The 22459-nt window shown below is 51.9% G+C and overlaps 1 protein-coding gene across 5 annotated transcripts in view; it reads left to right on the top strand.

The window, feature by feature from the left end:
• SHANK3 (SH3 and multiple ankyrin repeat domains 3) overlaps positions 1–22459 on the top strand; it is a 512191-nt gene that overhangs the window by 199326 nt on the left and 290406 nt on the right. For all 5 annotated transcript variants that reach the window (XM_084808829.1, XM_084808827.1, XM_084808826.1 and 2 more), the window contains one exon: positions 17888–18227. In XM_084808829.1, coding sequence (XP_084664955.1) covers positions 17888–18227 — 340 coding nt within the window. The remainder of the gene's footprint in view (positions 1–17887; positions 18228–22459) is intronic.

Here is a 22459-nt window from a genome sequence, read left to right as displayed (position 1 = left end):
TACTTTTGAAAAAACAAGATCACAAAACAAAGGCCGGGGGGGGGGGGGGCTAAGCATTCTTTGCTGCAGCCTTAGAGTCCCTTGGCTTGCCAAGGCCCTGCCATCTGGGCCTCTGGCCTTCATTCACGCCCCCCGTGGAAAAGGCAGAGCGGTGTCCTCTCAGGGTTGTGATCTTGGAACTCTTCTAAAACTGGACCAGGTAGTTCTTAAAAACAGCCATCCTGAAAACCATCGAAAACAGCAAGAGACCGAAGCAGAAACAGCAAAATTGCCTAACAAATCCTCAGATGTGGTGGGGAAGCATTTCAAAGCCGTTCTAAAAGTCAACAGCCAACCTTCTTTGGAATGATGCTTCATAAACTGCTCGGGGGCCACTACCAAGATGGCTTGGCCCTCCTAGGCTGATCTCAAGGCAGATATGGCAGTGGCGGGGGGGCTCACCTAGGGAGAGACTTCCTTTGAGATATATCAAGAAAAGGCAAGGGAAGGGCGGTAGAGAGCAATGCTAGTGCAAGAGCAGGCGTGCTGGGTCAGACCAATGGCCTGTCTTGTGCAGCATCCTGTTTCCTGCAGTGGCCGGCCATAGGTGCCCATGGAAGCCCACGAGCAGGGTCTGAGGGCAGCAGCACGTTCTGCCCTCGTCCCCCAGCAATGGCTGCTGAGAGGCGCAGTGCTTCTGAGGCTGGAAGTAATGGCCCGGTTCACACGCCATGACTGCCCAAGGTGAACAAGTGTGCAGTTGTGCTGGCTTCCACCCACTTGATCACTCCCACCGCCAAGGGAAGGAGCTAAGCAACTCAGGGACACTCGGTCACTCGGCTGTTTATCATGACATCTGGACATGGAACTCTGGGTTATTGGGGAGAGACAGTCCAGAGCTGAAGCCCATGGTAAAAAAGAGAGAGAGCTAGGTAGTCATGGCACGTGAGCCTGGTCAATGTGCGGCCATCATGGTTAGTAGCCACTGATAGCTGTATCCTCTGTGAATATCTCTGGGCTCCAGGCTGTTGATCCTATTTCAGTTGACAGTGGGCTCCTGTTATACTTCAGCATCCTGGCTCACTGAGTAACGAACTGGAGAGCCGGGCTTATGTTGAGAGTGTCGCCCTGGATCAGCCTTCCCTGACCTGGTGCCTTCCAGCTGTGTTGGAATACAGCTCCCCTCATCCCCAGCCAGGATAAGGGGAGCTGTAGTCCAGCACAGCTGTAGGGGGCCAGGTTGGGGAAGGTTGCTTTGGATGATTTCTTTCAGCAGCAGTGTGCAGTAGACCCTAAGCAACACCGATGAGGATAGTGACTGGGTCGAATGGGGCAGGTTTTTCTCCAGCTCCCCTTCTGGGTGGGCCCAGCATGGACTGAGCAAACCCAGCTCCAAGCAGAACCCCTCAGGGTGAGTGAGACAGCAAGGCATGGGATGGAGCCTTGTAGAGGTCCATAAAATAGTCCCCAGTGTGGAGAGAGTGGAAAGGGAGGTTTTTATCCTTCTCATGGGACCCAGTGAAATTGATTTGTGGAGGCTCAGAACAGGCAAATGGGAAGGGATTTTTTGCACTTCTGGAGTTCCCTGTCGCAATACGTGGTGATTGCCATTCAGTTTAGATGGCTTTTTTAAAGGGTTGGAGACATTCCTGGATGAGAGATCTATGAACGGCTGCTATCCATGTGGGTGCAGTCTGCCGCTGAGTCTCTGAGGGGGCGGCCATGCAACAGAGGGGGGCCACTGTCACCTTCACACCCTGCATGCGAGCTTCCAGAGGCAACCGGCTGGTTGCTCTTGGAAGCATAATGCCCAGGTAGATGGTCTGACCCAGCTGGTTGTCTCTTATATTTGCAACCAGACATGTCTCACAGATAGCACTTTTTTCCGTTTTTTGGCAAGCCTCCTCCCCCTCCTCCCCCTCCCCCTCCCCCCCCTCTTTTTTGGCAACCACGTTCAAGGCCGGCCAGCCAGCCTAAGCGCCAGCATATATAACACTTGGCCATGTGAGTCCTGCTTCTAGCCCAATTACTTGCGGTTGATCTTTGGCACCTCTTCAGCCCGGCTCCGCTACCGTGGAGGACGTTTCCTGCTTTCTATGGTAGGCGATTCTAATTGCTGCTCCTGGTTGCAAGAAATGTGCCTTATTCCTCACTTGAACTTTGTGCTCTTCATCTTCCGTGCACAGGATCTTAGCGATGCTGTTGCCTGCCAAACTGCTTTTAGAAAAACGATACGAAACCCTGGAGCTGGCCTCCCGCGTGCGTGGTGCCTTTTCCTCGTGTCAGTAATTGGAGGCTCTGTTCCGGTGGCCGTTTAGCCTTCTCCTGGATACGCTCCGTGCTTGGAGCCACTGGAGTCTCCATAGAAGACCGATCGTACAGACTGAGAGAATCGGTCTGCTAGCTGTCTTCTGAATGCTCCCCCAAATCCCCCCTGCCCCACCCACTTTTTACTGCAGCCCTGTCGGAGTGGCCTCTGCGCTCATCCCTTTGTCCCTGATCCTGGATATTAGAGGTGGTTCTTGCACAGGCAAGTAGGGAACCGCCAGCCAGCCATTAGAAGAAGCTGCCCTTCATGTGTCTTCTCCCCCCACTTCTGGTTCTAGTCCCTGGCAACTCTTTCACCTCTGGAACTTCTGCACATGGAGCTCGAATGAGTCAGAGCAACATCGCTTGCCTTCCCAACGTGCGTCTGTTGCTCCAGAAAACCATTGGTGGCTGCCCTTGCTCCAGGCAGAGACTGGGCCCCATTTCATGGGTGGGGAACCTCAGACCTGGGGCCCCGTCCAGCCCTCCAGGGTTCACCCAAGGCCACGCCCCTTCTCCGCCCCTGCCTCTTTCCTCAAGCCACCCATCATTCAGGGGCTTCCCAGCTTTTGTGCATCCCCCCGCCCCCAGGCTGAAATGCCTCTTCTGAGGCTGAGTTCCAGGCAGTCAGAGCTTTGAGCTGCGTGGTACTGGTATTTCTTTGGCCCCACTGCCTTTGGCCCTTGCCCACCACTGGAACGCGGCCCCCGGGAGCGTCTTTGGGATTGAGCTGGCCCTTGGGCTGAAAGAGGCTCCCCACCCCTGCCCCAGCTCATGCCTCTGCAGTGTTGAGGCTTGAAGACCAAGATGTCTGCTCCACAGATGTCCTGTGGAGACCGCTGAGAAGCCCAGCTCCTCTTCCAGCCCTGCCCTCTCGCCTCTTGTTCCTTTGAACTCCAAGTGGGGACTCAGCAGTGGCAGGGGCGGGGGGAGCGGGCAGCACGGTGCCCTTCTGCAGATGTGTGTGCTCCAGGGAGCTGCCCGTTGCAGGAGCACGGGGGAACGGTGCCACCATTGGCTTGGAGCAGCTGGCATCCTGCCTCGCATGCCCCTCCCTCACCTGGGAAACCTCCAGGGCCCTGGCATGCGCCCTCTGCATGGGCTGCCTGTTACTTCTGGGGCATAATCAGAAGTGCTCGACAGACTCCGTGAAGCCTCAAATGAGCTATCGCTACCCATGGAGTCCCTCGCTGTTTCCCTGCCCAACTTCCATTCATGTCCTGGTGACTCCAGGCCTCCTCTTCTCAGACCATCCTTTTCAGGATGGGCCCCTGTGCTGCTGTCACTCCAGAGGTTTTCCGAGGGAAGGTCCAAAGTTACTGTAGGAGGATCTCAAGCTCCTTTTGGCCACACCGAGTGCATGGTGCAAGTCCTTTGTGGAAATCTACTGGCTTTGCTTGGGGGACCATGGATTCTTGCCAACAATTTGTTTGGCCTGTCTGGTTCTAGCTGTTGTCGTTTGGTGCATACTTTCTAGCATCGTACATGCCCCAGATGTTGCTGCACACGCATCCTTTGTCCAGTCTTATTGCATCAGGACCTACTGATGATGGGACTCCTCCAAGGAGAAGCAGGAGGCTGAGATGGTCCCCAGCACAAACAGGGACCCTGGGAAGTTGAGACATCCAGAGGCCTCCCTCACCTGCCCAAGGAGGTGACGCACCTGGCTCCAGACTCTCCTTCATCATCCCTAGGACCTCAGGAGCAGCAGCAACCATGGGTCCACACTGAAGCCCAGATCTGGTGATGCGGTGCCCACTGGGTAGCCTGAAGTTTCCCATCTGTCCTACTCAGGAGGAGGAGGCAAGCCCCACATATGCTCCAGATCAGGCCTGGAGAAGATCCAGGAAGTGGCAGAGCCACTGGGTCTGCCATCACCCTTTAGCAGCTCAGTAGTGATGCAACGGTGCGACAGGGAAGCTCCCACCAGCTCTGCAGGCCTGGGTCTGGCTCCTTGGCTTCTGCTAGACACTTGTCCAGCTGGCCAAGGAGTGGTTGCTCCTGCTGCATGTGACACTTGCACTGCCCAGGGAAAGAGACATGCTGCATGGTGGACTTTGTGGACTGCAGGAGACTGCAAAACCCAGGACACAGTGAGTGCCAAGGTAGACCACGAAACCGATGATGTGGTGAGACTGTGTTTGAAACAGGCATGCGGAACAACACCCAGCCCCTATATAGTGTTCAAGATAGAAAGCATGGTAGCGTGAATCAGAGCAGCCTCACCTCTCTGCTTTGACTCACAATTCCACCTTAGTGGAACCATAAATGTGGCCCTGGCACCCTGTTCAAGTGGGATTTGATGGCAACCTTAGGTGAACTGGACAGGCAAGAGCGTGGTCACACGTTGCTGAGCCCTGTTGTCATGGCAACCTCTGTGATTCATTCTGCTGCAGAATTTTTTTTAACTTTATTTCTAACATTTACTGTCCAATGTACCTTACAAAGTACATATAGAAAACACTAAGCAAAATTAAAACAGCAGTCACAAAACACGAAAATATCTGGATAGAAGTCAAACCATCAGTCAATGAAAAACCCAGCTCAAATCTCCACAACCAACATTCTTCTTGAATAGCAAATCAATGAATAAGTAAAGATTACACCATTTCCCCCTGAAGAACAGAAGGGGGTCATCAGGATTGCTGTGTCCCCATAGGGAGATCCTTCATAAGGGTGCACTGAGAAGCACAGCTATCCTGCGCTCCTGGCTGTACTTCAGGAGGGGGGTCGGCCTCCCCACATGATCTTAAGGCACCACGGGGGCAAATAGGAGATGATACTCCTTCAAATATTCCCAGTCCAGAATGTTTAGGACGTTAAAAGGTCAAAACCAATACTCTGAATTGGGCCTAGAATGGGTAAATGGTGTGTTTTGTTAAACAGTCCCTTGGATCGGCAGAAGTTAGCACCCTCAGTGCTGCTGCTGCAGCAGCAACATTCTAGACCATTTTCCAACTCTTCAAGGGCAGCCCCAGGTGGAGAACATTACAGTAATCCAGCCCTAGGGTCATCAGGACATGCTTCAGGGTCGCCAAATGCTTGTTGTCTAGGCAGGAAGAGCTGAAGTTGGTATGCCAAGCGATGCTGCAGGTGCCATCTGAGCTAGTTTCAGGAGAGAGCCCAAACTGTGCACCTGGTCCTGCGGGGGGGGGGGGTAGCCACCTACCCCCATGTGGACTAGTGTAGCCTTGAGGTCGATGACCCAGTACTGGTAGATCATCTGTCAGGCCTCCAGCACACCCTCTGGGGTGGGGGCTCAAATGTCCTTGAGCAAAAAAACTGAGCATCACCATTTCGGTTGAAGGCTCTGACTCTGGATGGAAGGGGGACCAGAGGGCATCTGCTAGCTAGCAGAGTGTGAAGCAGGGCACTCTAGCCCCCCGCCCCCCAGTCTCTTTCAGACAGTGGTACCCGCCCTGCGCTTTTCTCCTGTCCACCCTTCATGCATCACTCAGAGAATCTTATGGTGGATGAAGGCCAGACAGGAGAAAGGGACAGGGTGGGTACCACTGTCTGAAAGAGAAGGGGGGTGCTAGAGCCCCCCGCCTCACACTCTGCTAGCTGACAGATGCCCTCTGGTCCCTCCTCCACCCACGGTCAGTTTTCCCCTTCTTTGCTCACTGTTCTCCTTCTTTGCGCTCTCTTTCCCTGAAACATCATTCAGCAGGGTGCGCACAGTGAATTGATGGTAATGAATTGCCTCTGTTCCATCTCCAAGTTTCCCTGCAGCTGGCCTCTCTGTGCTGCACAGCAGTGGTGGTGCAGGCAGCCGTAGCCATGACCTTGTGGCTGTGCCTGCCAAGCCAAGATGAGCGAAGAAGTCCTAGCCACGTCTCCGGGACTGGCTGGCGTTGGCGAGGGACAGCATAGCCTGCCAAGTGCCTGATGGTGTGTTCTGCCACAGAAGTGCCACAAGCCATGGGATTCTGAAGACCCCCGAAGTGCTCAGAAAATGGCCCATCCTCACTGCTGCTCGTTGGCCTCAAGGAGCCCTCTTGGCTTTGAGCATTCCAGCTTAGCAGCCTGTGTGTTTCCCCAGGATGTGCGGCCTTGCCTTTTGCCTCCGTGTTGCCCTTCTTCGGTTCCAGGCGCACATGGCCACTTCCGCCCCCAGCTCCCGCCAAGACCCCTCAGTCCTGTCCCCGCCTCGGGCAGATGCCCCACCCCCTCTGGGGCATCCTCAGCTCCGTCTGCCAGCCGCTCCCTAAGGCCCCATCCCTGACTCCTGCGCCTCCTCCCTCTGGCACTGCTGCTGCGGTCTGTCCCCAGGGAAGCTGGCCCCAATTAGACGGCAGTGTGGCGGCTCATTTCACACACTCATGTTGCGCGAGCACCTGTGAGTTGCTCAAGGCTAAGTCAAGAGAAGCCTCCCACGCTCTGGCGGCAGCAGCGGCTGGCTGGAAGATCCCGAGGGAGTTCACACACGCGCATTTGTCACTTGGCCACAGAAACATCAGGTGGTGACTGGGGTCTGTGGAAGAGCTGCGGCACTGGGAACAGCCTGGCATGGCCTCTAATGAGAAGCTTCTTCGCCAGGGCCCGCTCGCTCAGACGCCACTCATGAAGGGTACAGTCGTCCAGTCCGGAGACGTGAAGGGCCATCTCGCATGTGTGAATGGGCCACAGAGGAGCCAAGAGACCTGCCAAGTCCAGCCCTGTGAGGTTGGCCACTCACCCTCCATTCCCTTGCTGCACCTGAGTATAGAACGTCTTCACATTACAGAGGTGGCACTTGGCAAGTGAGCTGCGAGGGGGGCAGCTCTGTCCCAGGACCGTTCTGAAAGGAGCTGTGGGAAACCACAGCCCCCCCTCTCTCTCCCCGCCCCCCGTCCTTCCATTGACCCACCATCTGGGACCTGCCCAGCCAAATGCCATTTCCCAGCTGAGCAGGCTTCTCCTAGCCAAAGGCCTCTCAGCTGGGGCTCATTGCCGTGCCTGCCCCTCCATGCAAAACATGCTTAAGAGTCTCTCTCCTAATGGCCTGGCCTGGCTTGCCGCCAGGCCCAGCTCTTCTCGGGCTGGCGTTGAGTCCGACAGCCCGTGTGGCCCAACTCAGACCAGGCGCTGTGGGGCATGCGCAGATTTTCCGAGGTCCAGATGCTAGAAATCTTTTTTAAAGAGACGCCTTCTGCTTAGTCCTTGAACGCTCTGCTGCTGCTGCTGGAGTTCCAGCTGCTCGGCTCCCATTGGCCCGGAATGGGGCTGGCCTGATGAGCACTTTGCTTGCCAGAAGGGGCACATTAGGCTATGATCAGTCGGGCATGCCACTGAGCCCGTCCCCCAAGCAGCTCGTGGGGGGGAGGAATGGTTCGCTTGATCAGCCCACTGAGCAGAAGCCCAAATGGCTGCCTCTCACTGTGAGCAGCCCTGGCCCCACCATTGGAGTGGGCCCCCTGCTGCCGCCCAAGGTATCTTGGAGGCACCTGGCGGCTCTTTTGAGGTCTCCCAGACAGAGACGAAGCCCTCCAGACACGAGCTCTGTCCTGGGCTTGAGTGCGTAAAGACATTTCACTCCTTGGAGCTAACTGCCTTTTTTGCAGTGGATCCCCCCGCCCCGCAGTGAGCTTCATCCACTTACCTGCAGGAAGACCTCTTTCCTGGTCCCAGGTGGGTGGAGGCAGGCTGGGGTTACTCAATGGAGAGGGGGAAGTGCTCTGCATATGATCCAAGGCACTCTTTTCTTTATTATTTCTTTACATGCTGCTCTCAGAATTCAACAGGTCCTGAGTAAGCCCAAGGCATCTGGATAAGGCTCTTGCAGGGCCTGAGGAGTCTAGAACCATCCAAGGACGAGTTACAGAAGGGCCAGTCTCTCTCTCTCTCTCTCTCTCTCTCTCTCTCTCTCTCTCTCTCTCTCAATCTCAATCTCAATCTCAATCTCTCTCCCTCTCCTGCCCCACCTCTGCATGGGCAAAAGTGAGACCAACGTGTAGCTGGTCTTGAGCCATATCCCTTAGGGATGCTCTCTGGGGCCCTGGGCCAGAAGGAGCAGCCTGCTAAGATGGAGTCTGTTCCTCTTCTCCTCCCTCTCCCATCTCCTTTGGAGAGGCAAGGGTGCCCCTGTCCAAGCATGTCTGTCTCCCTGTGCTTAAGGGGGCCTCATGGCTTGGCTTGGCATCATGCAAAAGGCTCCAGGGCAATCACAGCCACCATCCCAGGGCCTCAGATAGCAGGGCTGGGAAAGGCAGCGTAGCCTGCACCCCCGGAGAGCTGCTGCCAGCCTGGGCACATGACATGGGCACTTGTGGTCCGACTCATGACAAGACTGCAGTCTTGAGAGGCAGCTACAAAAAGCATTAAATCACACAGAATAAGTAATAAGGCACCTTCCTAAATGCAGAGGCCCATAGCTGAGTGGCAGAGCACGTGCTTTTCCCTTCAAGACGCCCCTTGTGAAGAGGCTTCCAGGTAGCCATTGTCCTGGGAGAGTCTCTCCACCAGAGTCCTTGTAGAGCCACAGCCAGGCAGGGCCCAAGGTGCTGGGCTAGAAGGACCCATGCTCTGCCTAGGAATGTATGGGAAATTCATTGTACTGCATTTTTTTTATCAGGGTTTGACCCAATTCGCACCTCCTGGAATGAACACAGACTCGAATGCAACCAGTGGTCAAAGTCCGTACATTTCTGAGATTGCAATGCAGACCTAAAAAATGCATTCAACAGAATACATTCAATGTATTCAACAGCATACATTGAGAAAATGTGCATGAAAAATGCATACCTTTGAAAAATGCACACAAATGCGCTTTAATAAATGGGTTAAAATGTATACATTTCAAAGATGCACACAACTGATGCGTACATTTGGAAAAATACAAACGAAAATATGCACAAATTTTCACGCGAAAAGAAAAAAACAAAGATTGCAATCTTGATACGGACACAAGACAGAACAAGGTTCAAGGTGGAATTTGCAGAACTTTGACAAGCTTGATTTTTGCTTGTACGCACATCCCTAGCTCTGACTCACATATATGCACTCATATGACCAATGTGCCCCACAGCTTCATTAGGACTGACCTCAGTCCTTTAAGTCTTTGCTTAAAATGTGCGGATTTGCGCTCAGTTTTCTGCTACTATTGAAACATTTGTTTGCTGTCTTTGTTCCTGCAGGTTTTTCTGTGGTGTGCATGTTTTGCCTTGTTTGCTTTATCTAAACCAATCAAAGCTTCTTTGGAGAGGGATTTCAGGAGTCTCAGTTTCTGAGCAGACAAGAGCCTGTTCATTATGTAAAAAACCTTGAAATCTGAGCCACTAGCTGTTTCCTCTGGAGAGGAGTGCATGAACCCATAGTTGAATCAGCCCAGCTCTGTAGCAGCCAAACACAGACATCCTCGAACCCTTCCTGGCTTATTTTCTTTTACGCTGCTGTTGAACACCGTTAGCCTGAAGCAGCAGCAGCAGCTCCTAAGGGTCAAAACACATCCCAGCGTTCTAGGCCACTCCGCGTAGCCTGTAGAAGACACTAGTGGCAGACGAGGCGCGAGGAGGTTCTCCTGCACAAGCCCATCAAGAGAAACAGGAGGCCAGCCAGGACTTGGCAGCGGCTCCCATTTTTATCAGTGGGGCTCGTGCAGTTGGCCTTCCCCACAGATTGGGCCTACTGCTGACTCCAGCCTGTCAGGATCAGCCTGGTGCAGGCATCTTGCAGAAATGGCTGCCATCTCCAGCTTGGCCTTAGGACCAGGCAGGCCGGGGGTCTGGCCAGTGGCTTCCCCTTAGGCGTTCTTAGGTTCTGCTGTCACTGCCCTGCTTTTTCCTGGGCACAGCTCAGGGTGGAGATGGAGCACGTTTCTCATTCTCTCATGATACCAGATCTTGGGGTCAACCAAAGACCATGACTGGCAGGAGATTCCAGGCAGGCAAAGGAAAGGGTTTCTTCACAAAGGCACCCTTAATCGATGGAACTCTTCGCCATAAGATGTGGTGATGGTTTTTAGCTTACAGCCAATGGAGACGTGACGTTATTCATGTCTTTAGCTCTTGTGTGGCTGACCTTTTTTTAAAGCCAGCGCAGGAGGTCCTGAGCTGGATTGGGATCACAGTATGGGGGAAGGGGGCTTTATTCTCTTGCTCCCCCCCTCGCAGCCTAGATTCAAAACTTGGGGGGACATGCCTGTTATTTACAGCGGGAGGGAAACTCCCATTGGCCCCACTGGCTTCCCTCTCATTGCAAATAGAAGGTGTGGGTCCCCACAATTTGGACTGGGGCCCTGGCAAGGGCCAAGGGCTCAGTCCCTCTCCCACCATGCCATGGTCCCAATCTGTCTCCCCCCCTCACCCCCCCCAGCTGTTTACTTAAAGCATCAGGCCTGCCGGGGCTAAAGAGGTGGATAACCTCATGGCTGCCTTGGCCTTTGGGGGATCAGACACATTCATGCTCAGAGGGCCTCTGGCTGCCACTGGCTGTAGGACAAACGAGAAAGGAGGGGCTGCTGTCATCCCATATCCTGCTTGTGCCCCCCCCCAGGCAGCTGGTGGGCCATTCTGGGGAAGAGGCTGCAGGTCTAGGTGGATCCGCCATGGCCTGATGCGGCAGGGCAGTTTGTATGGGATCAGGATGACCCTGCGGCTTTGAAATAAATTCCAAAAATCACAGAGCCATTACACCAATAACAGAATGACTGCTTCAAGTTGCCATGACAACAGGGCGGTTCACCAGCGTTTGCAACCTGTGCATCTCTGAGGCAAAGTCGCATGTGTGGAGGGAAATGGAGGAGGAGGAGAAATGGAGAGCCCGGCCCGACATCGTGGCCGAGTTGGGATGCCAAGAGCCTTCTTGCTCGAGACAGGAAGTCATGTCATTTCCTGCTCTGGGTCCAGGGCCGTGGGTGGCTTTGGCCACTCCGAAGGGCCACTTCGGCTGATTGCCTGCTGGCCCACACGCCCGGCCTGCAGCCCCACAGAGCACAGCAGGAGGCACTTCAGAAGACGCCTGCATAGGACTGCACTGCTCAAGAGGTTTCCGTATTTCACCCTAAGCTGGAGAAGGCAGAACATTGGGACCAACAGTGCATCACATATCAAGGGAAGAGCCCTCCTGGGCATTTCATGAGTGAGTGCTCCTCGTGAGTGTCGTTTCTTTAACCTACTCCTGCACGTAGGCAGCCAGCATGTCAGGGAGGTGGGGTTTCAGTTTAGCCTTCTCCCTGACATGCTGGTTTCCTGGGGCAGGATGATATTATGTCTGGGACCATTCAAACATGCAATACCAGCAGCACCACCCCAGCGCAGTGGGTCACACTCCCAGGAGCGGTACGTTCCCATGGAGTATTTGGGGAATATATAGGTGGGCTCTGCCCTGGGCAAGGCTGGAGCAGGAGCGCGGACTTCTCAGTGGGTGGCCATGCCGGAGCTGCTGCCCTGGGGCTGCATGATGGCTCGTGGTCCTCACTGCATCTGTTCCCACGGCATTTTCTGCAAATGCTGCCCCGCCAGTTCCTGCTGTACTCAGTGACACGCATCTCCCACGTGTACTGCCGCTCCCTCAGGTCTGTGTGAGTGGGGAGCTAGTTGCTCCATGTGGAAGCACCGTGGAGCATGGAGCACAAAACCTCCACAGTGGCACCCACACTCCAGCTGCCGATGAAGGAGCCCCTGGCAGCCTCTCTGCTCGTTTTCTGCGGTGGATACTTCGGAAGTCTTTTTCAACTGGCTGACGGCAGATCATAGAATAGAAGGATTAGAAGGGGCCTATAAGACCACTGAGTCCAACCCCTGCTCAATGCAGGAATCCAAGTCAGAGCTTCCCTGACAGATGGCTGTCCAGCCTCGTCTTGAAGGCCTCCAGTGTGGGAGAGCCCACCACCTCCCTAGGGAATTGGTTCCACTGTCGTATTGCTCTAACAGTCAGGATGTTTCTCCTGATGTTCAGCCGGAATCTTGAGCCCATTATTCCCTGTCCTGCACTCTGGGATGATCGAGAAGAGATCCTGGCCTTCTTCTCTGTGACAACCTTTCAAGTACTTGAAGAGTGCTATCGTATCTCCCCTCAGTCTTCTCTTCTCAAGGCTAAACATGCCCAGTTCTTTCAGTCTCTCCTCACAGGGCTTTGTTTCCAGCCCCCTGATCATCTTTGTTGCCCTCCTCTGAACCCTCTCCAGTTTGTCTGCATCCTTCTTAAAGTGTGGTGCCCAGAACTGGACACAGTACTCCAGAGAAGCCTAACCAGTGCTGAGTAGAGGGGAACTAATACTTCCCAGGATTTGGAAGCTATACTTCTATTACTGCAGCCCAAAATAGCATTGGCCTTTTTTGCAGCCACATCACACTGTTGGCCCATATTCCACTTGTGATCTACAACAATTCCAAGATCCTTCTCGTTTGTAGTGTTGTTGAGCCACGTATCCCCCGTCTTGTAACTGTGCATTTGTTTTTTTTTCCTAGGTGCAGAACTTGGCATTCATTCCTATGAAATGTCATTCTGTTGTTTTCTGCCCAGCGTTCCAGTCTATCAAGATCACTTTGCATTCTGTTTCTGTCTTCCAGGGAATTAGCTATCCCGCCCAATTTGGTGTCATCTGCAAATTTGGTCAGCATTCCCTGCACCTCCTCCTCCAAGTCATTCATAAAAATGTGGAAGAGCACTGGGCCCAGGACTGAGCCCTGCGGTACCCCACTAGTTACCTCTCCCCAGTTTGAGAAGGTCCCATTGATAAGCACTCCTTGAGTCCAGTTCTGTAGCCAACTGTGGATCCACCGGATTGTTGTTTCATCTAGCCCACTTTGAGCTAGTTTGCTTATCAGGATATCATGGGGCACTTTGTCAAAAGCTTTGCTGAAGTCGAGGTATATTATGTCCACAGCATTCCCACAGTCCACAAAGGACCTGATCAAAAAATGAGATCAGATTCATCTGGCAGGTTTTGTTCTTGACAAATCCATGTTGGCTTTGAGTAATCACTGCATTGTTTTCAAGGTGCTTACAGATGGATTGCTTTATAATCCACTCCAGAACTTTCGGAGGGATTGATGTCAGACTGACTGGTCTGTAGTTCCCAGGCTCCTCCTTTTTGCCCTTTTTGAAGATAGGCACCACATTAGCCCTCCTCCAGTCATCTGGCACTTCCCCCGTCCTCCATGATTGCTCAAAGAGAATAGACAGCGGTTCTGAGAGCTCTTCTGAGAGTTCCTTTATTCCTCTAGGATGCAGTTCATCTGGCCCTGGAAATTTGAACTCATTCAAAGTAGGTAGGTGTTCCTTGACCATATGCCTATCGATCTCAAGCTGCAATCCTGCCCCTTCAGCCTGTACTTCGCTCATAGGGGGCTCATAGACCCTCTTTTGGGAGAAGACTGAGCCAAAGTAGGAATTGAGCACCTCTGTCTTTTTTTGTCATCTGTTATCATTTTGCCATCCTTATTTAGTAGCTGAACCACCATTTCTTTCCTCTGCTTTTTACTATGCACACATCTGAAGAAAGCCTTTTTGTTGCATTTAGCCTCCCTCGCTAACCTCAGCTCATTCTCAGCTTTAGCCTTCCTTACGCCACCCCTGCAATTCTGTGCTACCTGCCTGTACTCTTCCTTTGTTGCTTGGCCTTCTTTCCACTTTCTGTATGTGTCCTTTTTTGTTTTCAGGTCATCTCTAAGCTTATTGTGAAGCCACGTTGGCTTCTTCTGTTGTCTTCCCCTTTTTTTTCTTGTTGGAATGGTTTGTAATTGTGCCTCTAGAATTTCCTTTTTAAAAAACTCCCACCCATCTTGGACTTCTTTTCTCATTAGAGTCACCTGCCATGGGACCTTACTTATCATTGTTCTGAGTTTATTAAAATCGGTTTTCCTAAAATCCAGGGTACGCATTTGGCAACCCTTGGCTTTTGCTTCTTTTAGAACCAAGAACTGAAGTATAACATGGTCACTTTCCCCCAGAGTTCCCATAACTGCTACTTTCTTCACTAAGTCATCTCTGTTGGTTAGGATCAAGTCAAGGATAGCCGATCCTCTAGTTCCTTCCTCCACTTTCTGTAGGAGGAAGTTGTCCACCACACAAGTCCGGAATGTCCTGGAGAGGCCATGTTTTGCAGAATTTGTCTCCCAACAAATATCGGGGAAATTGAAGTCCCACATTACTACTACATCATGCATCCTTGAAACATTGGCTATTTGCTTTTCAGAAGTTTCATCCTGGTCTTCTCCTTGGTTGGGTGGCCAGTAGTAGACTCTGACCACCAGGTTCCTTTTATCCTTTGCTCCATTTATTTTAATCCAGATGCTCTCGATGGGGCTACCAAGTTCATCCTCCTGTATTTCTGTGCAGAGATATGTATCTTTTAACATATAGTGCAACTCCACCTCCCTTTCTGTTCCTTCTGTGCTTTCTGAACAAGTTATATCCATCAAGTGTGGTATTCCAGTCATGGGAGTCATCCCACCAAGTTTCAGTTACACCTATCAAGTCATAATTTCCCTCCTGTATTAAGAGTTCAGGTTCGTTCTGTTTGTTTCCCATACTCTGGGCATTAGTATATAGACATCGAAGACCATGTGCTTCATAGTCTGGCTTTCTTCCTATATGTGTCTGAAGACTATTATCGGGTGCTATTAGAGCTGTTGTTGTGTCCATTGTGGTGCATGAGCTTTCATCCATTGTTACCCCCAACTTTATGTCTTCCTAACCCATAGGATTCAGTTTAGAGCCCTCCTGATGAAGTTCTTCATGCTGTGGCCAAACACATTCTTCCCAGCCTCTGTGAGGTGCAACCCGCCCCTTGCCAACAGCGCATCTTCTAGGAAGTATAGCCCATGGTCCCAGAATCCAAATCTCTCACATCAGCACCACCTTCGTTGCCAGTCATTCACGCGGAGTATTTTTCTTTCCCTTTCTGTCCCTCTTCTAACTACTGGAAGGATGGATGAGAAAACTATCTGGACCCCAAAGTTCTTGAGTTTACTTCCCAAAGCTTCAAAGTCTGACATGATTTCCTCATTGCTGCGCTTGGTGGTATTATTTGTTCCCACATGGATGAGAAGAAAGGGATACCTGTCAGTGGGCTTTATGAGTGCAGGTGACCCTTCAGTCACGTCTCTAATCCGTTCTCCCAGGAGACAGCATACCTGGCGAGTCCACGGGTCTTCGTGACATACTTGGGTTTCAATCCCATGCAGCAAGGAGTCTCCCACTACTGCTACTCTTCTCTTCTAGTTGTAGGCCTTTGTTTCATATTCTCCACTGGACTGATCTTCAGTCCCTTGCCTGCTCTCCTGTGGTGTCCCCTGTGATTCTTCCTCTGCAGGCTGTCCTCCAGTCTCATCCTCAAGTACCTGGAAACGGTTCCATAGTTCCACTGCTTCCACTGGTGCAGAGTGGCTTCTAGTTCTTTTGCTCCTGTCACCCTTTTCCAAGGAGTATCCACTCCTTTGTTTTCCTCACCTCAGCATTTTCCTCTTCTGCCTGAGCTTGCTCTTGCTCTTCTAGCTTCTGTTCTTCACTTTGCTGTTGTAGTTCCCCCATTCTGTCCAAGAACTCTTCATGTTCCCTTATTCCCTGGAGGGTCGACACTCGCCGCTCCAGTCTTCTTATGTTTTCTTCCAACAGTGTGATCAACCTGCACCTGTTGCACGTGTAGGCCATGTTGATCTCCGGCAACAAAGCAAACATTGCACAGACCTTGCAGGTCACCACCACTGGGGAGTCTTTTCCTTCCATAGTCTCTATTCCCTTTATGTTTCTAGCTTTCTGGTTGTACTGGGATAGCCTGTGCTTTGTCCTCTATTCACTGGAGGTTAATAGTATGGAACTAGTATGGAAGTCCCACTAGTATGGAAGTGTGTGCTACAAGAAAAGAAATTGGGAAAAAAATGTTAGGGGCCTCCCCCTTGACCTGCCCTGGCCAACTCCTGTTTGCTCTCCCTGTTCGCTCGCTCTGATTGCTCGCTGTCTGGGAGCTTGGTTTCTTGCATAGCCCTTAGATAGTTGGAGCAGTTTCCTCTACTCTGCTCAGCTAGGAGGCAGGAAACAAGTAGTAAGAGCTGCTTTCTTCTCTTGCCAGAATTCACATTAATGTCTCGTTCTTGGGGTGCTCTCTTCAAACAAGAGATGGTTACCAAGCAGAAGCAATCAACTGTAGCCTGCTTGGTTATAGCAACAACTTTATCATTCCCAGGGTGGCGTTCTTTACAGTAGCTGCAAGAAAGCTGTATCAGCAGTATTTGGTGAAGTCGGGTCTTGGTTTCAGGCGGGTCTTGAACGACGGGTTTTAGGTTGCTGCTTGCATCATGGTTGTATATCCTAATGGCAGAGCGCACAGAGCAGCATAAAAGTTTCAAACAAACAAACAAGAATAAACAAAAACTTTTAGTAGGAAAATGTTCCTCTTTTAGCTGTTTCAAAATTAACAGTCATGTTTCTAGGGACTAGTTTTTTAAATCAGGAGTGGGGGACGTATTATGGGTGGAAGGCTGAATGAACCCCCCACCCCAGTCCTCCACAGACCAGACAATGTCAGTGGCATATGGCCACATCCCTGACAGTAACCAGTCCTTGGCTGAAGCACTGACTGGAATGCCAACTGGTGCGTTAGCTATTCTTTAAATGTAGTAGAAACAAGATCAACTAAGAGTCTGGTGGAACCTTAAAGGCAACCGCGTTTATTCTGGCATAAGCATTTGTGGACGCTGTCCATTTATCAGATGCATGAAGTGTTAAGCTCAAATTGGCAGATTTATATGCACATGCTGAGGGGGGGGGGGATGTGAACACAATGTGATTTTTGCATCCCTGGAAAAAGTCTCCGTTGTCTTTTCACTGTGAAGGTTTGTTGGCTTTGTGGAAACAGGCTAGGCCTGAGGACGTGGTGAGGCTTCAGCACTCGGCAAAGCAGTTGTGTGGTGATCCCTTCACAGCACAGCCAGACCTTGATTTTCCAGCACACCACTGGCCATGCGCCTGCTGCCACCTCCGTTTAGCAGTGGCCTGGGAAACTTTGAGCTCGCCTAGGAAAATCAGGATCTGGGTACTGAGGGTAGTAGGTACACGACCACTTGAGTGGAGTTACCCAGCCCAAGCAGATGTGAGTGTCTGGTTCTTTGAATTGGTCCTCCAGATGTGTAGTGGGTAGATCTTGCTTCTGAGTGAGGTGGGCTGCTTTGCTACGTGACTCCCTGCTGCCCTGGGGTGGCCAGACCCATTGCTTCCTCTAAACATTGCACCCAAACTCCTGCTTCTTCTTTGGTTGGCAAGCAAGCACCCACCTTGGGGAGGAGCCTGTGCCATTTAGCACTGTCTGCCATGGCCTGAGAGTTCTTGGCCCTTTGCCCCAGATTTCTGCCATAAATTGGCCCAGTGGTTACTTACTGGTTATTGGTCACTGCTCGAGTTATAGAAACCTACTTTTGCATCTCTTATTTTCCACCCTGCTTTTTAACAACAGCTGTTAAGTTATCTCCCAAAGCCATTTACACCTCAATAGTTTATCAGTTGTCCTTGTTGTGCATTTAAGTCAAAATGCATTGGAGTTAACTTACCAGCCCTAAAGTAAATTGAAGTGCATTATTGTTTTGTTCTGTTAACTTGCAGTGGGTGGAACAGATGACATTCATTCACTGGGGATCTCCCCTCCCACACCTCCTTCCTTCCTTTCTTTCTTTCTCCCTTGCAGTGCCTTTTAGAGAAACTCCTAGCTACACGAAGAGGAGACGGATCATCGGTGTGGGCGGCCTCTCCTCCCCCCGCCTGCTGCAGAGGTCTGCCAGCGACAACAATTTGAAGTCCGAGAGCCGCCCGTCCTACTCCCCAGTGCCCTCGCTCCGCAGCCTGCCCCCACAGCTGCTGGCTCAGATGCAGGAAGCCGCTGTTGGGGTGGGGCGAGGGGACAGTAGCCTGGTGAGCACGGGCAGCTCCCGGAGCACCCACAGCCGCTCCCCATCGCTGCAGCGCGTGCAGGAAGAGAAGGAGGCCGATGCCCACACACTCAGGAGAAGCAGCCGTGGGAAGGCCAGGTGAGGAGAGGCGCCACAAGGGGGGCGGAGGCGGGGGAGGCAACACACTGTGGCCTGCCCAGCAGCATCCTGCACTTCCTGGATGGCTCAGCTGCTTCTTGGGGGGTGGGGGTGAGGGAAGTGCCGGCAGCTGCTGGGCCTCTTGGTGGCCCACTGCCTGGGTGGATCGCCTGAAGGGCGTCGGGGAGCCCCATGGTGCAACCTTGGCCTTGTCATGCTTCAGGGAGCGATTGGCCCACCAGTGGCCCTCTGACTGGCTGGACAGCTCCCTGCTCTTTCCGAGGTTCTGCATCGCTTTCTGCTACTGGCGTCTCAGATTGCCAGAGAGCTGTCCAGGGTCCTGTAGGCCTGCCACCTTCTCTTCCCAGGGTGCACGTGTGTGCATTCGTGTGCTGCTTTCTCCCCTTCCTCCCCCCCATCTGATCCTAGTCTTTGACGATGTGCACTTCTGATTCTATAGTAACATTTGCCATTGGCATGGCAACGGTGCGTATCTTGAAAGCAATTCAGGGGAGGTAGCACATTTGAGACAATAAGCCAACATCTGGCATAGCCAACTGGATCTCTTCTTGCCTTGCGTATGTCATGTGTGGGTGGGAATATCTGTGTGTGGGGAATGCATTAGAGGTGTGGCGGTCCTGGCAAGTGGGGATAGGGGCCTTTTGGTGACTTGGGGGGGGAAGGGAGGGGAGATTGCACAGTCCTTCCATTGTCCACATCACTGTATGTGTCCTACATTGCAGCAACCACAGAACTGCTGTGGGTGGGGGGTGGGGCTGGTAATGCAAACTGTGGCATACGTGGACGCAGGCAGCAACAGTTCACGTAGTTGCAGCCATACGTTTTCGAGCTGCTGTGGCTGTATCTGTGTACAGCCTAGTTTACATGAACATCTCTCTGTGTGGTTTTGGGCATGTCTGTGGCTGAGCAGAAACCATGGCTATTCATGGGAAGGGGGAATGGAAACAACTGTTCCAGTTCTTACTGCTGTGCCCCGGAGAACGATATAAGAGGAATCTCAGAAGCATCCAATTGGTAGGAGTTAGGAAGGCTTTAACTTGAGCACGCTCCGGGAGAGAGCGCAGGACAGGAAGGCCTGGCGTGCTATGGTCCATGGGGTCACGAAGAGTCGGACACGACTGAACGACTGAACAACAACAGGAAGGCTTTTGGAAGAATGAGCCACCCGGTATCTCCCTGGGACGGCTTCTGGATAAGAACAGCAGCCAAAGGGGACCAGCTAGGATGTGTCCGGTTCTTTCAGTATGAATAACAACCTCAGATTGTCTGGATCAGTTCAGGTTATTAACGCCCAGTGAGACGGTACCAATGATTCAGCACCATATGAATGAAAGGCTGTGTGTTGCCCTCGTTGCTCTTTGCAGGAGGATTAAACTAGGAAACATTTATGGGTTACTGAAAAATAGAAATATTCTTCCTTTCCCATAAACATCTTCATCAGTGCTTCCTTTCATAGTTCCATTCTTTGCTAAAAAAAATTCTTGTCACCAGAAGTTAATACATTAACAGGTATGTTGCTTATTGATTAAGGATTGTTAATTGTTTATTGATTAAAGATTATAAGATATGCAGCACTGACCTTGGCTTAGTCTTGACCTTGGCCACAAACCATCTGCTCTGGCAATCTCTGTGAGCAATTAAATGGAAAGGTTCCAGGAATTATGGCAAGCCCCTTAACCTAGTGTTCATTTATGCAGGTGGTGGTGGTGACGGGAAGTTGTTAGCATTTTTGGAGAGAGGGGGCCGGATGCCTGTCAGTGCATGTGAGCTGGCTTGAGCATTCATAGCTGAGTTGAATGGCTTTTGGGTTGAGTTTTGAGTCCTGGCAGAGAACTGAGCATGTTGGGACTGGCTTCCTCCCTGTCCCCTTTGCCAGCTCCTTCTGGCTCTGGAGATGCCCTGCTTATCTACCTCACGATGGAGTGAATCAAGCTGAGCGAGGCTTCCAGGGCTTAGCCCCACCCTGAACCTTAATGAAGAAGGATGCCATTCTCTGTAGCCAGGAAAGACGTGTCACTGTGGGAAGGAAGGCAGATGGACAGCTGAGGTGAGGAAGACATGACAGGATGTGTGTTTGTGGGTGGATAGATAGATGGAGGATTGATAGATGAGAGAGAGAGAGACACAGAGAGAGAGAGGGCGCATCTGCATGCATGCTCTTTGTCTCTCTTGTAACAGCCTTTTAGTGAGACAAAACATTACATCTGTCGTCACACACCTCCTTCCATTTCCTTTCGTGACACTGTATGCATGGAACCCATTGCCCTGAGGTATTCACGCACACGTGATCTCCTTCCATGGGCCTTTTCCAATTATCAGAGGTATTTCAGTCCAGTGTCTCTCTTCCCTGTTGTCATCTCTTCCTCTCTTTCTTTCTCGTCATCTGTCTGTTTAAATTGTAAGCCTGCTGGCAGCATTGATTCTTTGGTGCCTAAACTACAACACCGGTGATAATACTGAGGATGATATTGATGAGGATGAGGATGATATCCTGGTCAAGTGGCGAGAGTGCAGCCTGCGAACTCCAGGTTCCCCCTATGTCACAATTGCCATAGCAGTTCCGAGCAGTGATGAGCTGTGATCCTGTCCCTTGGCCACTGAAAGAGCTGAGCGTCCACACACACCGTGTCATCACATCCCAAAACAACGAAGCCCCTTTGGCTGGTTCTCTGCATTCCTCTTGCCAAATGCCCTGGGCAGTGATGGGGCAGGACAGCTCCGGAAGCCCTTGGGGGCCACCTGGAGTCTGATGGGGACTCAGACTCCAGGTGGCCCACCCTTGGGATGAGAGTGTTCCGAGCAGGGAAATGGGAGAAAATGGCAAAATCCCTGGGTGTCAATGCAGTGGCAAAGATATTAACTGAGAAGTGTTATAAGTGTGAACAAAACAGCAAGGTCTTTCCATAGTTCAAGGCTGTGGACCAAAGCTGCCTTAATACATGAAGTATTAGAAAGATCTTGTTTCCAAACCTCGCAGACCCACAGGCATTCCTCCAAAGAAGCCACAGAGAGCATTCCGCCCATCCCCTCGGGATACTGCGATTTGGCGTCAGCAGTGGGTGGAGGGGCTTCCACACAGAGAGTTGTCCCAGCACCTGTTGGGTGCTTCAGTTATCCCCAGCAGGACATTCCACCTTAGGGGTTGAACTCTCCAGATGATCCTTTGAATACCATCTCTAAGGTTCTGCAGGACAGATCACTGGAGTAGGTCCTCTCCCTCCACATCTGTAACAGCTGGAGAGCTAGCCAAAGGAGTCAGCCAAAGGCTCCCTCCCTCCCTCCCTCCAGTTTTGCAAAGCCTGGTTCTTGGTCAGTGGTGCAAGGAAGATACACTCCTTCTGTTCAGGATCACTCTCTCCTCTAGCATTCCTTCACATATTGGATGGCCCACTGGCATCGAAAGTGGTTCCAGAGCACTGGTGGCCTCTGGATCCAATTCACCCCCCATACCCCCCAGCCTTGCCAAGTTAGACCTTGGCAGCCCAAATATACAGCCCATGGACAGGGACTAGATCTGCCAGTGTCATGGCCAGAAGAAACCACCAGGTGGCAGTCTGATGGAAAGATGAGAACACAAGGATAGAAAAAAAAACGTGGGTTCAAATTGGTAGTGATGGCCACCAATTTGGATGGCTTTAAAAGGGGGTTAGACAAATTCCTGGAGAAGGAGATGGCTATCAATGGCTACTAGTCCTGATGTCTCTGTGCTACCTCCAGTATCAGAGGCAGTGTGCCTATGTACACCAGCTGCTGGGGAACATGGGTGGGAGGATGCTGCTGCGCTCATGCCCTGCTTGTGGGTTCCTGGTCGACAGCTGGTTGGCCACTGTGTGGACAGAATGCTGGACTAGGTGGACCCTGGGTCTGATCCAGCAGGGCTCTTCTGATGTCCTTATGTTCATGTCAGTCTGAGTTGGGGGCTGTGCCTGCCCCTTGCTCCTCTCCCTTTAGAGCAGCATCCCCCAGGGAGACCTGTCTGGCTTCCCTGAGTCTTGGCTTCATGGTGGCCACATTCCATCTTTTGGAGGTACAAGTGTAGAAGCTGGAGGCCTTAGCCCAAGCTGTGTTTCTGTTTCATGCATTGCCAGCAATGCACATGGTGATTTACAGAGGAATAGCCCAAAAATGAGTCTCCGCACCAAGAGCTTACAGGGGGGAGTGGAGGGAGAGGGAAACAAGCCATGGGAAAGAGGGGCAGTATACGAGGACAT

Source organism: Heloderma suspectum, chromosome 7, assembly GCF_057233095.1.
Source record: "Heloderma suspectum isolate Gila_16-S chromosome 7, 16-S_ref, whole genome shotgun sequence".
NCBI classification, from domain to species: domain Eukaryota; kingdom Metazoa; phylum Chordata; class Lepidosauria; order Squamata; family Helodermatidae; genus Heloderma; species Heloderma suspectum.
Note: the sequence above shows the minus strand (reverse complement) of the source record. Positions and strands in the feature narration are given on the sequence as shown.